Genomic DNA, 17,493 nt, shown 5'->3' with positions numbered 1-17,493 from the left:
ACCATAGTTCAGTAGTTCACACTTCCACACCCGTCTACTACGCGAGTACTCCAACTAACTTAGGGCCCACTTAAACATGTACTTTTTGAAACTTGAAAGTACATTGCCACTTTGACTAATAGAACTGTGGCCGTATATTTTTTTTGTCTACAGTAATTACGGCCAGTAAAAATAGTAAGGCTAAGTCCAATGGTTTCGCACCTAAACCACAATAAAATAGTTCATAATGTTAATTTTAGTGTGGGATAGCCTTTTAACACCCAATGGTTTTTACAAAAAAAAATAAAAACACTTCTCTAGCCGCCTTTGACAATGGTGTGTAAACCAAACCAAATAAAAAAAAAAAAAAAAAAAATCTCTAACCACCACTCCCAATGGCATATGGAATTTTTTTTTTTCCTTTTTTTTCATTTTACCATTTTTTCTTTAAGTAAACAAAAAAAATAAAAATACAAACGTAATTTACTAAAACTAAATATTTTAAAAATAAATTTAGTCAAACAAATTTTGTAACGCCATTTCTACCACACGCTATATCGTTAAAATTGGATATAGATAGCTAAATTTATACTTGGCGGGTTAGCGTTTTGACGTACTATTGGATTACAAATTATTATTTCGGTCACATTGGACTTAGCCTAAGAGCCCAAGAGTAAAGGGTGTCGTTTACTGAGTGCAGTCCTTTTTTCTACTTCTCCACTAACCACGTGACTCTGATCTCTCTCTGTCTGCAAACATATGCACGTTGAAGAAGGTAAGTAGTGCACTAATTTCCAACTCTCTTAGCTTTATGTAAGAATCATGTGAACCAGACTTATTAGTAGTTGGACAGTTGCTTTCTTGGTAAAATTAGTGAGGCAATGTGTGTGTGTGTTTGATAAAATTCCCCACCGACTTGCAGTGCATTAAGAACGAGGGAAAATGCCACCTCCACATAGAACACGTCCCATGGCATCGCTGTTGCTGTTTATGGGAGTCAATTTGGTTTTGTTTACAACCATCACTCCAGTGTACGATTTTGTCTGCTTCCTGCCATACTGGGAGAGAAGGGTATGTATGTTTTTGTTTAACCTGATTTTCAGTTTATATGAGTAGAGAACGATTGTTTTCATGATTTCACTTATTTATATTTTTGGCCTCTTGTGTATGCAACAGAGAGAAAGGCTTCGTCAAGAACGCGAAGCTGCTTCGAGAAATGGCTGATTGCTTCATGATTGTCAGTAGAAAACGGCCTCAAAACAATCTTCAGTCACTGAGTTTTTGTGGTGATTCGCTGCAAAGAATTTTTGTTTATAAGACAATTTTGTATGAAAAAGTTTAATCTATTTTATTAGACAGGTTATTTAGTTGTCCACATATATTCCTTCTTCATCTGACTATGTGAGAGTGGATTATTAAGTAAGTAAAAAAAATGTTCAAAAGGTGCAGAAACATGCCATCTTAGATGCGGATAAGGTTTTGTTGCCCTCCTGGTGCAATGTTAGTGACTTAGTGGTAGCGCATAAATCGTTTGCAAATTCTTAACTGGCAATTTGCGATAATTTGTGTAATATTCTTAGATAAAATTGAGGTGCGTGATGAACATCCAAAAAAGTGTGTTACACAATTCTCTGTTAACCTTTCTATACTTACATTTCCAGGTGCATAATTCAACGTTTTTGAGGTCTGCAGTTTAATCCAGAAGACCAAAACCAAACAACACCATATGCGCACAATTTGAATCTGCATTACAATGAATTGGAGATCTATTCCAAAATATAGATAATTTTCAGCCTGCAACATTCTGAACTGTATCAATCAGCCATTCGAGCTTAACAAAAAAATAGCGTATCAAGGCACTGAAACAGAAACTCAAACTTTTGACTACTGACATTTCCTTTATAACTGATTAACTTAAATAGTGATACAAAATATCCAGGGCAACAGGGAAAACTGCCAACTTGGATCATCATCCATTACATAACAGGAACTATAGCTACAAATTAAAGATCTGCACTGGCCAGTTGTGCTTCTGACCATCTGATCCAATCCCTGATGTCTCCAAAGATATATCAATGCTACGATGCTCTGCCGCTCGAACTATGCTGAGACGAGATTGGATTCTTCTAGCTGGGCAGGAATCAGAACCAATCTCTGCTGTGACATCTGGATTAGGTTTCTCAAACCCCATAGCTATCGGTTGCCTGAATGTAAGGATGGTTTGAGACCAGTGTGTTTTAGGAGTATAAGGTGATGTAGACAGCACGGTAGGCATTTCCTTGCAGAATCTACTGGTAAAACCTGTCTCAAACCACAAGACAACTCCATAGCACCAAGCTGTTGTGGACTTGGTGTTGTCCAAAGTAAGATCTGGCTTCAGTTCCAACTCAAAGCTTGCCGTGAAATCCAATTCATCAGGCTTCACGGTCAAGAGATCAAAAGTCTGCAACAAAATGCACAAGGCTCTCTAATCATTCTCACATAAAGAGATTCAATTATATAGTTGAACTAGCAGAGGTTCTGCAAATCTCTTATGACATTTCACATATACCAATAACAGAATAAAAATATACAATAAAGAGGTTTAAGTCTATGAGAACAATTAACACCGGTTAAATATATCCATGAACCACTTATCTTCCCCAAACTAGTAAGAGTTTGGTCCTTACCTGGATGACAACAGCATTGGTCATTATATCACAACTGTCCACAATATCAACAATAGGAAACTTTGCAGAATCCTCGAAAACTTCCTTTCCAATGCGAGACATATTGAAACCATAGACATTTTCCCAAAATGGAATACTCGTTCCACCCTTCCCAAAACCTGCTACAAACTATAATTGCAACCAGTAAGTGAAGCAAATTTAAGTTTTAATTAGGTTAAGAAACTAAAGGAGTTTAGTGACAAAATGTAGAGAACTCACAATTGTTGCAGTGTCAGGGAGAATGGCACCACCAGGCTTCAACCACCGATCGCGTGCATATAACACTGAACTGAGCATTGATTCGTACAGTAAGCAATATCCCATCCATTCGCTTAGTAAGACATCGACACTATGGGGTGGTATATTTATGTGTTTGTCAATCTCTTCAACCATACCGGAAACTACTTTAATAATACCAGTGCCTTCGCCATTACCTCCACTTGGGCTTCCATCCAACAGCATTCCATTGTCTTTTGCAATCTGCATTTATCAAAACGGTAAGGAGATCAAACTTATAAATAGAATCAAATGAGGCAATGAGCAAGAAGTAAGTTTCACCTGAGATGCAACTGCAGCCATTTTTTCACTGGCTTCAACTGCAATTACCCTTGAGGCGCCTGCTTGGGCTGCAAATAAACTACAAAAGTACCAAGTAGCAGAAACTAATTTTAATGAGATAACAATTACCAAGTGGTAAGGGAGAGGAGAATAACTTAAGATTAACCAGTAACACCAAGATTCAACCCATTTGTGCATAACTTCAAATATTCTCTTTCAATTGTGACATCTGAAATATCGACCTCTCTCAACCAGTCCCTATAAAAACTAAAGGAACTAGGTCTAGAAGGACCATTTCCAAATTCTCTAGTTAAGTGGCAGATCTTTCTCTTGTGATGTTTAGGATGATATGAAGAAAGAAGATGATCAATTCGATAGAAATCCTTGTAAATTTCCCAAGTGGCAAATCCCTTGCCCACAGCATACCCATAACCTAAACTATCTATTGTATTCAACCGTAAAGCAAGCAATTAAACTTTCAACAGGGAAAGGTGAAAGAAACATGTTCATAGTAGTTGAAATGGAAGGCCTCTTTGTAATGCACCAGGTTTCAATGCCTTTGGAATGTCTATCAAGTGCAGGGATCTAAAACATGACTCCACAAACTTGTCCTAAATATTGATGCTATTGATCTAACATTTTATTAAAATAAGCAAAAGGGTAGGCAAGGCTTGAGATGCTGTAAAATCACCAAGTAAAAGCTTAAAAGAGAAACAAATATACATTACTCTAACAAAACATAAGAACATACGGTGTAAGATAGTATCGAACCTTAGTATGCCAGTTCCACAACCAACATCCATGACAGTTGCACATTTCATGAGAGAAGGATTATTCAAGATTGCTCCTCTATAAGCATCCATCCTAACCTGCATAGTCACATAATGTAAATCATTACTGTATTATTTTATCACCACAGAACAACTTCTACTTAAAAATAATAACAGCCCAAAAGACACAGTCACAGATGGGCAAGTCACTGTACCTTATCACTTATCATCTCTCTATGGATGGTGAAAGAACTGTATGCCCCAAAATAATTTTCATTCACTTTTTTCTTCTCTTTAGTGATAACGTTAGCAAAAGAAACTTTCATATGCTTATCTTTACTTTTCAAATAGGGTGACTCAATATCTTTACCACCCATTTTACCATTAACCATGACATTCTCTAGAGATGTTGACATGCTTAATGATCCGTTGGATGAAGAAGATGCCTCCTTGCTCTCATTTTCATTAAAGGCAGCAGAACTAGGTTCTATCATTGTCTCATCATCAAGGCAAGTATTTTCAAGATCTTCAGAAATCATTAACTCCCTCATCAATCCCTCTTTATCAAATGCTGCAGTACAGTCTTCTTGAACATCTTCATCTTCCCCAAAACTGTACAAAAGAGAATCATCTTGCATGAAAGGTTTCAGATACTTATCGTCCTCCCAAGGGAAATTCCCATCATTCTTTAAACTAACTGGTTCATGCAAGTGGTCTTGCAAATCTTTGTTGGACTGACATGTAAGTCCACAACTCCAACATCTGTTAACTGCCACCTATGAAAAACAAAGAGAAAAATGAGTATATACCAGGTATCAAGTATCTTATATTATGTGTAGCAACCTCATGTTAATTTAAAACTAATGGAATGCTCTCTACATATAAAACTATTTACAATTCACATGTAATCCATTCAGAACACAAGGAAGGCATAAAATGAGGAGAAGGGGGAGTGTAGTAGCTTACTTGAGACCTAACGTAGTTAATGAGCTTAAACGAGCTATAGAAATCCAACTCTAGACTTTTTATAATATTCTGAAAGTCAAATGAGTGGTTAGAGCTACAGTGTTGGAAAAGTGAGTCGACTGAATTGAATTTGGAGTCACAGAACAAACAGAGAAAATCAGGGTCTGCATCCTCTGAACCCCAATCGTCCCAATCTTCGGCCTGGTTTTCCATTTCTTCTTCTTCGGTTTGTTCCATGTCCTCGTTTTCGATTAACATTTCTGCCATGGATGAGATAGGAAATTTTAAAACCCTAGCAAAACCTTTTAAGCAGTTGAGGTGACAAGGGTTTAGTGTTGTTTCTTAAATTGCAGTGAAGTCCTGCGTCTTTCGTGGTATTTAGCAGAAAGTTCTAACTGTTCATTATGTCATTTTTTGGACCTCCTCTTTTTGACTTGTTTGTAGGTAGGGCTGTCAATGGATCGGATTTTGAAAAATCTAAACCGGTATCGATAAGAAAATTGAAAACCCAAAATTGAACCGAACCGATAATATTATATTTCATCCAAAACCAAACTAAATCGATAAGATATATTGCAAATTGAAACCGAATTGACCCGAACCGAAAACTACTAGTATACTACTATGCAATGGGGGCGTGAGCAGAGAGAGAAAGTGAAGACGGAAAAATCGAAAAGCGTGGGAGAAGGATGAAGAGAAAAAATGATAAATGAGGACCGACAGACAAAAACCAACCTAATGACTTTTTGTCCACATACTCTCACCCAGAATGTTCGCTCTGCTCACTTGATAAAATCAATTAAATCTTAAATTAAATAAATTAATTTAAACTACACAATTGATAAACATATACAAAATTAATCATAAATATTATTAAAATACAATCTTTTTAGTTCGGTGGAGAGCAAACCCGAAACCAAACCAATATTTTTTCGGTTCAGTTCGGTTTTGAGTCGGTAGAGGGCAAACCAAATTACCAAAATTTAAACCGTTTTTTTATCGATTTAGTTCATCGATTATCTAGTTATCAAAACCATTGACAGCCCAACTTGTAGGGTCTTAAGTCCTCAAATCAAATCCAACTAGTAATGGCAGGGGCCGCATGGCACAGTGGCAGTGGTCACGTATGGTTGGGGAATAATAAAAATAACTAAGGGGTTTGATGTGTAAATTGCAAATAGTTAAGTACGAGTGGCAGTGAACTATTGAACTGGGCTGGACATAGTGACATACTACCATTTGGTGAATTTTCAATACAATTCTTCTGCCCTGTGGTGGGCTACTCGAAGTTTTGTAGTCAAGTTTCTTAAAAACTTGGAGTTATAATATTGGACATACCACCTGAATAAAAGTAAGCAAATCATCATCTGTTAATAGTTACTGTTCAAGTTCATTATTCTCTAAAACCTCTACTACAAAGTACAAAGTGCATTTCATTCTTTGTTCTCATCTTCTGATAGAACGAAAGCAAAAGCATCATCAATCAGGCTTTGCGTGAACTGTATGCCCAAATGGAGCCCATTGCCAACTACTGCACATGCCTATTAAAATTCTTCTCTACTCTACTCACTTGTACAGTTAGATTTGGTGTAAATTCTTTTTCTATTTAATATCTTGTACAGTAGTTTCATGCTGTCTTTGCAACAAGCCAACAACTATATATCTCCTTTAATTTCAAGATATATTGCGATAGTTCCCGAAATATCGTGGTTTCTTAAAGTGATCAATTTAAAACCCCCGCCTAAACCTCACTTAATCTCTCTGCTTATTATAACTACTGAAATAACACTCTGTCTCCTTTCTCTCCACACAAAACGTAAAACTTGTCTCACTCTCTCTCTCTCTCTCTCTCTCTGTCATTGTTTCATTTTCGTTAATGAACGATGGAAGATTCACATATGGAAAACGGTGAATTCGCGCCACTTTCCAATACTTCTTTGAGACCAACTCTTGTCAGTACTTCAGCTTCTTTAAAGCTGAAAAAGAAGAATAACTCGTTAGTTGGTCGAGCTGGTTCTGATATTGATGATTTTATTAATCTCTTGCATGGTTCTGATCCAGTTAAAGTCGAGCTCAATCGCCTAGAAAATGAAGTTAAAGGTAACAACTGTTTATCTAAATATTTGGAATGGTTTGACTTTGTTTATCTTCCATTTATTCAGCGTATGTATTGAATTGCCCATCGGGTTTGCAGAGAAAGACAGGGAATTGGGAGATGCACATGCAGAAATTAAAGGGTTGAAATACTCTGAACGCCTAAAAGATAAAGCAGTTGAAGAGGTAAGATAGGAAATATCAAATATATATATGAATGACATTTATTATCACCGACAGACTTGCATTAGTAATTGGATTGATGTCATTACCAGCTAACTGAGGAGCTGAAAAAGGTGGACGGGAAACTTAAGGCTACGGAAGTTCTTTTGGAAAACAAGGTAATCTTTATAGTTGATAGTTCACCGTGTTGCCTGGGTTAGTTTATGTCAGTGTCAATTTTTGGAAGTTTTGTTTTGCATGCAGATGTGGAAGAGTTTTTTTAATTTACTTGTCTATATGTGGTATTGTAGTACCTTGAGATCAAGAAGATAAATGATGAGAAAAAAGAGGCACTGGCTGCACAGTTTGCTGCGGAAGCCACACTCCGAAGAGTCCACGCTGCCCAAAGAGACGATGAGATGCCTCCGATTGAGGCCATTATTGCTCCACTGGAGGCTGAGTTGAGGATGGCTAGGCTGGAGGTATATTTTTGTTGCGCCACTTTATGTATGAATTTGTCCAAGTTCATGTGTCAAATTCCTAAACACATCCACAGACACACTTTCTTCTGCATATAATGGTCTTTGTTCCTACTTTGAAACAAACTTGATTGTGCATCATCAGTGACACTGTAGCTTATTATAATGAGTTATAGTTGGAGGATTCAATATCACTTGCATCATGAAAATTGGTTTTCATATATTAGGCAGCGAAGTTACAAGATGATAATAAAGCATTGGATCGCCTCACTAAATCTAAAGAAGCTGCTTTGCTTGAGGCTGAAAGAACTATTCAGATAGCTTTGGCAAAGGCGTCATTGGTTGATGAACTGCAAAACAAGAACCAGGAACTGATGAAACAGATTGAAATATGCCAGGTTTGTTTCGTTTTCAACCTTACCTTTTGGTGCAATGTGGCTATTTTGTTGAATTATCTTATGCTTCACCATGAGGTATAAATGTTTGATTTTGATATTTTGATTCTATATCAGGAGGAAAACAAAATCCTGGACAAAATGCATCGTCAAAAAGTTGCAGAGGTCGAAAAGCTAATGGAAACAGTACACGAACTTGAGGAAGCTGTTCTTTCTGGTGGAGCAGCTGCCAATGCTGTGCGTGATTACCAGAGAAAAGTGCAGGAGATGAATGTAATAATTTTATATCATTTACCTTTAATTTCTTTAGATATGCCTGATACCTATCCACAGTGTACAACAATTTCATGAATCAATATATGATCTTAAAGTGTTTTGTTTAGGACGAGATGAAAACTCTTGACCGGGAATTGGCTCGAGCAAAGGTTAATGCAAATAGGGTTGCAGTTGTTGTTGCTAATGAATGGAAAGATGCCAATGAGAAAGTAATGCCTGTAAAGCAATGGCTTGAAGAAAGGCGATTTCTGCAGGTTTTATGCCTCTCTTGTACAACCGTCATATTGTTTGAGTTTACTTAGTCATTGGATATGTGGTAATTAAAGAACTTTAGATAATGAAAAAAATGTTGCTTCCTTTGAGGTTTTAAGCTTGAAGCTGCCCCTTTTTGAATTGACCTTTTTTCTCCCTTTGATTATGGAAAGCATAACATTTTCAATATGCTTGTGGACGTATGGAGATGGACCTTAATGTTTTTCGGTGTAACTCTATAGGGAGAAATGCAACATCTTAGAGACAAACTAGCAGTTGCAGAGCGTACAGCAAAAGCTGAAGCCCAATTGAAAGTGAGGAAAATTTCTTCTTTGGTTCACTTTCACATTTCATTTTTGTTATATGGTAGTCTATTTTGAATGATTTAATCATTGATTGAGCTGGTTTTTAGGAAAAATACCACCTACGGATAAGAGTTCTAGAAGAAGGGCTAAAAACGTCATTCAGTGTTAATGGTCGAAGTACCTTGGAGAGGAGTATGAGCAATGTCCCTTCACAACGACAATCTCTTGGTGGAGCAGATATCACGTCTAGATCTTCTTCCAACAGCTTTTCATCCAAGAGAGCACCACTTGCTTCAAATAGTGCTACTGCTTTGTTAAGACATGCGAAGGGCTCATCAAGATCATTTGATGGTGGTACTAGATCCTTAGACAGAAATAGGGTCATTTCAAATGTAGATGCGAAAAATAGATTATCCAGTAAACGCAATGATGGAATCGCAATCACTGGAATCACTGTTTCATCTGAGCAGAGTTTGGATGGGAAATCAAGTGAGACAAAAAAAATGGATCATGAGGATTATGTGTCGGGACATTTGTACGACATGCTACAAAAGGAGGTTATAACATTGAGAAAAGTTTGCCATGAGAGGGATCAGACACTCAAGGACAAGGATGATGCAATTGAGGTTAGTTGTTATTGCTGTCTGTATAAGATCATAATTCATAAGGGTAACTTATTGTTTTCCTTTTTATCTAAATATTTTGCAAATATATATTTTGGTGCGGATCAGATGTTGGCAAAGAAGGTTGATACGTTGACTAAAGCAATGGAAGTTGAAGCCAAAAAGATGCGGAGGGAAGTAACGGCAATGGAAAAAGAAGTTGCTTCTATGCGTGTAAACAAGGAGCAAGATATGAGGGCACGACGGCTTGCTACATCCAAGGTTCCTGGAAGGTAAATAAATGTACTTCCACTCCATCTGCATAATCTGAACCATCACAATCATGGCTGAGCGCCTGAGCCCACTATCTCGTCACATTGAGCAATTAATGTTATTTTGAAATTAAAAGTAACTGCCTCCAGGAATTTCACTTCTCCGTAGCATTGTTTATGCCTTGCTTGCCATACTCATTCTCCATGAAATATGAAATCCTTATGTAGAAGAATAAAAGACTCTGTAGTTGGTTACCACGATCTAGTATGAGTATCACAAGTAAAACCTGAAGCTCACGTCTCTTGTTTTGTTTCTAACCCACCTGTACTAGTTTTTTATGATAGAAACCCACCTGCATGTACATGGTTTGGATGAAACAAATTAACAAATTGACACAAGTAATTGTCATAACATCTATGCTGTTGTAACCCTTTCTCACTAGTCAGACTTCACTTTTGTCTTTGTTGGGTTGGTGGAACCGTCGAGCTTTGCTCCGGTTGTCCGTATACCACACTCACCAGATGGTATCGATGTCATTCTGTCTACGATCCATTTATGTAGGGATGATGCCACATGCAGAATGTGCTTAATTTGAAGATTTTTGTCTATTAAAGGTTAGAGCTTTAATGATCGCGTTCATTTTGTATAAGTTCTGCCAAGGATGCCCAAGCCCATTTTACTTCCCCTTTGTCTATGTACACCTATATAAAGGAAATAGATTAGGGTTTTTCCCAAAGAGATTCATTTCTAATTGTGGGTACGTAAGCTAGGACCATGAGGCCTCTTCTTATTGATTCTTGATCTGTAAACTCTGATTTGTTATAAAGGAAAGAAATGGATGTAGGTAACATTGGCGAACCACCTAAATCTTTGTGTCTCTTTGCATTGTTACTTCCATTATTATTGTTCTTTATGAATTGTGATGATATTGTAGTGGTTTTTGCTTTGTTGAGGTTGTTGTGATAACTACCAAAGTCTTGGGTGGGTGATTTCCTTGGTGTGAGCTCCAAGTTGAAATCATTTGGGATAGAAAGTAGCTAGATTGAGGTGTGACCTTAGTGAAATCTCCCAACATTTGGTATCGAGTGACCATTTTGCCTTCATTTGAGGAAATTCCTGCAGGTACTCCCAGTTGTTTTGGTTGATTAAAGAATGAATCGAAAAGGAAATTTGGAAGATATAGAACCCCTGGAACAAACAAACGGCTATTGGAAGATGCAAAATGAGGACATTCTACAAAAGGATTTGTATGAACCTTTGATGGGAGAGTGTAATGTCACTTGGAAGGCAAAGGAATGGGATTTGCTAGATAGGAAAGCATTTTTGGCAACAATCCGATTAAAAAGTGTGGCCTTCAATAAAAAAAATAATGAAAGGAAAATATATGCATGTATCCGGTTGAACAAAGTCTATTTGATTATGCTCTTATCGATGAGAAGAATACCGGAGAATGCATGATTTCAAGGACCGACCACTTAAATGAATTACCCAAATGGAGTCGGTTGAGATTACATTTAGTGATGAAGTAAGCGTTGGCGATAATAGGACAAATGCCTCCAAGTTGGAAGAAATTTAAAATTTTATATCTCGGCGGGGAATGAATAAGTTGAAATTTGTGATGTGGTTAGTATGATACTTTGAAGGAGTTAGGATTTTCGACATCGGGTTTCCGGCTATAATAGGCGAAAGGATGCATATATGATGGTAATAGAATAGAAATAGAAGGGGAGAATGAACTCATTAGAGAGTTTGGAATGATGAAGAGATGATAGTATCATTATATGTTACAATTGTGGTTTGCATTCGCCACGATGAATGACAACTACAAGAAGAATCAAAAGCTAATGTAGTTGAAGTGGAAGATGATGCTTTGATATGTGGATGGAGAACAATAAGGAGTCTTGGGTTTTAGATTCCGGCCAATCATTCCATGTGACCTCAAATCGAGAGTTCTTTGTGAACTACACCAAAGGTGACCTTGGAAAGGTCTTTCTTGGTGATGACCAATCTTGTGCCATTGTTGGCAAAGGTGATGTCCGTGTTATGTTGAAAGATAGGACATGGTTATTAAAGGGATGTTTATAACGCCCGGATTTGAGGACAAATTTGATTTTCATTGGGTTGATGGCTAGTGAAGATTTTGTTACAATCTTCATGAAGGATACTTGGAAAATCTCTAAGGGTTCTCTAATAGTTTATAAATAAAAGGATGGCGATCTCTACATGAAGCGGGTGTGGGTCGAATCGAAAATATGCAAATGGCAAAATAGGATCAAATGTTTGGCATCATGGACTTGGTCACATGATGAAAGGAATGCAAGTCCTTCAGGATGGTAAACTCCGATAGAGTCGGCCGGACTTTGACCGTGAGAATGCATGTTTGAAGTGAGAAGGGTGAGTTTTCGGGGAGATGGGTCGAACTCGAAAAGCTAGGAAGCTTGAGTTGATTCATACAGATGTTTTTACTAATGTCTCTTCACTTGGCGGAAAGTTATATTTTGTGACTTTCATCTTGACCATACTAGGAAGGTGTGGGTCTATTTCTTGAGACACAATTGTTCAAGGCGTGGAAGGCCATGGTTGAATGAGACATGCTTGAGGTGAAGGTTTTGAGATCGATAATTATGGAGAGTATGTTGATTCGTAAAGATTGGCATCAAGATGGAAAAGACTTTCGCGAGGGACACCTCCGGGGAGAATGGGGTCGGCGGATGATGATTAGAACTCTTGACATAAAGATATAGGTGTATCGTTTTGCCTGATATATGCAGGCGTTAAAAAGTGTTTAAATATGACGATCAACCAGGGAAATACCTTTAAATTTGAAATTCGGAGGAAGTGTGGAGTGGGAAGGATGTGAACCTTTCCCATTCGGAGAGTGTTTGGGTGTGAGTCCTATGTGCACACTAGTGACCAATAGGATAAGCTTGATGTCAATTGTACCTTCATTGGATATGGCGATGATGATCTTGGTTATCGTTTTGGGATGACCAAAACGGGAAAATTATTAAGTAGTAGAAATGCCTTGTTCAATTGAGATGGTTTTTTAAGACCGGTGGAGCCGGTTCCGATAGTGACATCGAAAGTATGTTGAGTTGGAAGAGGCTCTTATATGTTTCGTGGTGTTTGGAAGTTCGGTCGGATGATGATAGTAGTGATCGGGTGAAGAGATTCATACCACCAAGTCCATCTCCACTTTCGTGCACTAAGGAAGTTATGAAAATGCAGAGCATGAAGTATCCTCCCTCCAATTTATTTATCGATGATGGTGAACCTCATTGCCATGATGCGGCATTGGAGGTTGGTGATGCTAGCAAGTGGGAGCTTGTTATGCATGATGAGACGGAGTCCTCGTCTTTAGTGTCACTTGGGAGTTGGCCAAAGTACCCAAGGACATGACTCTACGAGCAAATGGGTGTATCGAGTCAAGGAGGAACATGATGGTTCCAAGAAATATTTGGCAATGATATTCTCCCCAAATACTTTTAATCAAGTGTTTAGTATTTTAGCGGAAGGTTTAAATCTTTAGCGTTAAATGTAAACTGCTCACCTCCATAAGCGGACCATGTTGAGGAGATTTACACGAGACAATGTTGGGTTTAAACGGAAGGATAGAAATATGGTGTGCAAAGCCGAAAGCAAGAGCTTGCATGGTTTACAAACATAAGCGGTGGTACATGGTTTGCCTTCGGATATATATGCGATTGGGAATTTGGAGGTTTATGGCTAACCTTGGCAAACATCATTGGGAAGCGGTGAAATGGATATTGTATTATTCATGGAGTATCGGAGACATGTCTATGTCATGGTAGGGGGTGTTGTGGAGACGAAGTTGAAGTGTTTAATCCCGGTGGGTCTTCTTGCTTGAAGACCATGATGGAAGCCGAAAGTGTTTCTTTAGTTTTGGATTTGGATTGAGTTGTTACAATTGAGATGTGATGTGCATGAAGAATCTCGAAGGTTCCAAGTGGGAGATTGTTGGGTTGGTGGAACCGTCGAGCTTTTCCGGTTGTCCGAGAAAATCGATGAAGAGGAAATGATTGTCGTTGTGGGGCGGGCTTCGGCTTCGGGCAAGATGCCTAACAACAAAGGGAAGTTTAAACAATGCAACAAACTTTATTGAAGAGGGGCCAAGGCCACCTTCAAGGCTCAAATAAAAGGTTTCCTATGTAAGCGCCCAGCTCAAAGTCTGCGGCCCAAGCCCATTTTACTTCCCCTTTGTCTATGTACACCTATATAAAGGAAATAGATTAGGGTTTTGAAGTACAACTTTGAGAGATTCATTTCTAGGGTATTGTGGGAGCTCTGTTGAGCTAGGGTTTGAGTGAGGCCTCTTCTTATTGATTCTTGATCTCTTGTAAACTCTCCAATCTTTGTTATAAAGGAAACTTCGGCTCTTTGTGTGTGGATGTAGGTAACATTTACCGAACCACCTAAATCTTTGTGTCTCTTTGCATTGTTACTTCCATTATTATTGTTGCTATGAATTGTGATGATATTGTAGTGGTTTTGCTTTGTTGAGGTTGTTGTGATAACTACCAAAGTCTTGGGTGGGTGATTTCCTTGGTGTGAGCTCCAAGTTGAAATCATTTGGGATAGAAAGTAGCTAGATTGAGGTGTGACCTTCTAGTGAAATCTCCCAACAGTCTTATGAATCAGGAGAATGATATGAGGTAGAGTATCCCATCAGTTTATTTTACCCACACCAGATGTCTATCTGTCATTCTGTCTACGATCCATTATATATGTAGGGATGTACCACATGCATGCACATTCCACTCGTCGTTTTCATGTGTAATTTTCTGAAAGTAATTTTGGTAAATTAAAGTTTAGAGAAAAGATAATCATCGCGTTCATTTTGTATAAGTTCTGTTTGTTTAAGCTCGAAAGCAGCATTCGACCCCTGGTGCTAAAGGGGCAAAGATGCCAAGCATGATAGTAACTTATGTCCCAAAATACGTATATCTAATGTAGTGTACGTAATTTTTCAGGACCATGCGGAATGGTTAGGCTGCTGATTTGTGCTACAAGACAATGTGACAGGACGATGGCTGGATCAGATTAACTTTTGCACTTCTGCTTTCTCCATCAACAGGTTTGCTAGGTCGCATTGTCACTGGATATTTCCGTACGTTTTGTACCCTCGCGAAGCTTACTACTGCGAAGGATTGGATGCGCTGTGGTTTACTTGCGTGTATGGAATTTGTGCTAGACTTCTAGATGCATGTGTGGTTACTGTCTACCCATTTTGTTAGCTTTCTTGCCTCATTTGTTGACCTGCATGTCTTTCCATATGTGTAAAGATTAAAGAATGACTCTAAAAATTTGGATTATAGCTGTGCCCTCTGTATAGTTCTGTAAAATTTTAAATCATCATTCTACATTTGTTCACATATGCTGTGTTGTGTATGTCAGTTGGCAGGCAGAGGGACGTTAACCCCATTAGTCTCATCTTTTCAATCCATTATCTAGTCAATACACAATTGAAAATGGCCAATCAAAAGGAAAATATATAGATGATTGGATGAAGCAAGGACCAAAATATCGCCGATATATCCGATATATTGCTGATATATATATATTGTTTTTTTGGTACACCGACATTGAAATATCGATATATATCCATCGAATATATAACCCTTTTTTCCCGATATATATCGGAATTTCCAATATAAAATTTTATATCGCCGATATAACCGATATATGTGATATTTATGATATATATCATTTGACTTTTTGACCATTTTTTACTATAAAGATTTCCGATATATATCGGCGAGATATTCGATATATATGTGCACAATGTAATGAGAATATCGGAACAAGGGGTCGTTGGTGGATTAGAGAGTTTGAAATAAAGTGAAAAAAAAAAGGTTTCTATTTTAGCATCTCTTTTAGACTTTTAGTCCATTCCCTTTGTCAGCAAACCCCATTACTTCACAAAAAAAAAAAAACATCTCTCCTCAACCTTCACACCAACTCATATGAGATTCATAAACCAAAGTCTAGTACTCAAATGAGCTTTCAATAACCCATGGGAAAAAAAATAGCGGCATTTTTTGTACCCAAGTACTCATTTTCAGCTCAGTTGTTACTTGTTTTCTACTTAGTTACTCATCTAGCTACAAAACCAATCTCTTCATTTTTATTAAAGAGGTTTGCTAAAGAAGTTAACTTTGATCATGAGATTACTTTATATGGTGATGCACAAATTGTTAATGCTGGTACTACTGTTAATGTTACTCAACCTGAACTTGGGAGTGTTGGGTGAGTTGTTTATAACTTTATATGATACATCTACAAATTTCATTATTCATGCTTGATCTAAGTAAGATTATTTTCTTTCTTCTAGACATTAGACCTACCACATTATAATTCGTTAACAAATAAATAAAAGGAGCGATCCCATGGTGAAGTGAGCAAACGAAATAGAAAATATGTTGGAATAATAGTACTAACGTGTTCTTCATGATCACTGTGTTACTTGATGAGAGATGTCAGTTGAATTTTGAGGATGAACTGATGAAGAAACACTGATTTAGTTTATAGTTCTGAAAAAAAAAAAAACTAAAAGAACAAAAAGTGGACTTGATATGGGACATAAGAGAAAAGAACGGATTGGGCATAAGATGAGGTCATAGGGTCCCGCTATTGGCATGGGAGGATGGGCCAAATTGCTTTTCCGAATGGTAGGACATGTGTGACCAAAATGCACCTTACAAGTTACAACTAAAAATGTAAATTACCATACATGATTCCAAGGCTTAATATTTTGAAGTCGGGAGATATTTCAGACTCTTCAAAAAACAAAATATATTAGAAATGTTGATATATCGAAAAAAAATAAAAAATCAGTCAAACATCGGTCAAAGTCAACAAAGTCAAAAGATATATATTGAATAAGTCGTAAATATCATTATATCGTTGAAATAAAGATATATTTTAGTTTTGCCGATATATATCGAGCTAAAAAGGCTTAAATATTCGGCTGTGAAATATCGAATCTTTCGATTTCGGATTGCTTAAAAAATGAAATATTTCAGCAACATATCGATTTGTTGTCCGAAATTTTCGGCCTTGGATTAGAGCTTCTTCTTTTTCTTTTGTTGTGCTTAGCTAGCTACCTAGTGATTAGTGTTGATTGCTTTTACTTGAATAGATTTGATCAGTGTTCTTTATGGGTATTGTTCGTCTTGGTTATCTTCCTACGTTTTGGACAAGTGTTTTGTAGTGGTTTTGATTGAGATTTGATTGAGCTTACAAGGGTTAATATGGCAGTGAAGATGACATCGGCGATGAAATAGTGAAGAGGTCTAGGCGATTGTTTAGATAAATATATGCCAACTGAGAGAGGGTTGGGTTCAATAGTGATAAATATAGAATCTTTCTCTACCTTTTCTATTTCCAATCTTTTTTGTTATCAATTTGATGGCGGTGCCTGCCTAAGGTGGTAGTATATGCCCAAAGTTACGGCAGATCAAAACAATTTCTTTCATCGATTGTTAGTATTGGTATTCTGTGCTAAGTTGAGGAGTCTATATTCCAATGTTGCTGGCAATAAACTGTCGTGGTATGGGTACTGACTCGACAATTTAGTACTAGTCTACTAGACCTCATAAGGGATCATTTTGATGGGGTATATGATAGGATCACAAAGAAAATTTAATTAGTTTC

General features: G+C 37.4%; 3 protein-coding genes across 3 annotated transcripts; 2 read left to right on the top strand and 1 right to left on the bottom strand.

Moving 5' to 3' along the window:
• The first annotated feature begins 612 nt into the window (after positions 1–612).
• Positions 613–1,454, top strand: LOC147485510 (uncharacterized). The gene is made up of 3 exons (XM_086572088.1): positions 613–754; positions 902–1,050; positions 1,156–1,454. The coding sequence occupies exons 2-3, from the start codon at positions 922–924 to the stop codon at positions 1,201–1,203; spliced, it is 177 nt and encodes a 58-aa protein (XP_086428214.1). The 5' UTR covers positions 613–754; positions 902–921; the 3' UTR covers positions 1,204–1,454.
• A 392-nt stretch (positions 1,455–1,846) lies between these two features.
• On the bottom strand, positions 1,847–5,423 carry PRMT3 (protein arginine methyltransferase 3). The gene is made up of 7 exons (XM_086572087.1): positions 4,982–5,423; positions 4,231–4,791; positions 4,017–4,114; positions 3,246–3,324; positions 2,907–3,167; positions 2,649–2,816; positions 1,847–2,422 (listed from the first exon to the last, which is right to left on the bottom strand). The coding sequence occupies exons 1-7, from the start codon at positions 5,246–5,248 to the stop codon at positions 1,976–1,978; spliced, it is 1,881 nt and encodes a 626-aa protein (XP_086428213.1). The 5' UTR covers positions 5,249–5,423; the 3' UTR covers positions 1,847–1,975.
• Positions 5,424–6,778: 1,355 nt separating this feature from the next.
• Positions 6,779–15,212, top strand: LOC147485508 (microtubule-associated protein 70-1-like). Its single transcript, XM_086572703.1, has 11 exons — positions 6,779–7,081; positions 7,176–7,261; positions 7,351–7,416; positions 7,549–7,719; positions 7,944–8,114; positions 8,229–8,384; positions 8,495–8,641; positions 8,882–8,953; positions 9,052–9,570; positions 9,676–9,839; positions 14,811–15,212. Exons 1-11 carry the CDS (start codon positions 6,865–6,867, stop codon positions 14,827–14,829), a joined length of 1,788 nt encoding a protein of 595 aa, XP_086428829.1. The 5' UTR covers positions 6,779–6,864; the 3' UTR covers positions 14,830–15,212.
• The last annotated feature ends 2,281 nt before the right edge of the window (positions 15,213–17,493 follow it).

The sequence above is a fragment of the Coptis chinensis genome, chromosome 7, assembly GCF_015680905.1.
Source record: "Coptis chinensis isolate HL-2020 chromosome 7, ASM1568090v1, whole genome shotgun sequence".
NCBI classification, from domain to species: domain Eukaryota; kingdom Viridiplantae; phylum Streptophyta; class Magnoliopsida; order Ranunculales; family Ranunculaceae; genus Coptis; species Coptis chinensis.
This window is presented reverse-complemented; position numbering and strand designations above follow the sequence as displayed.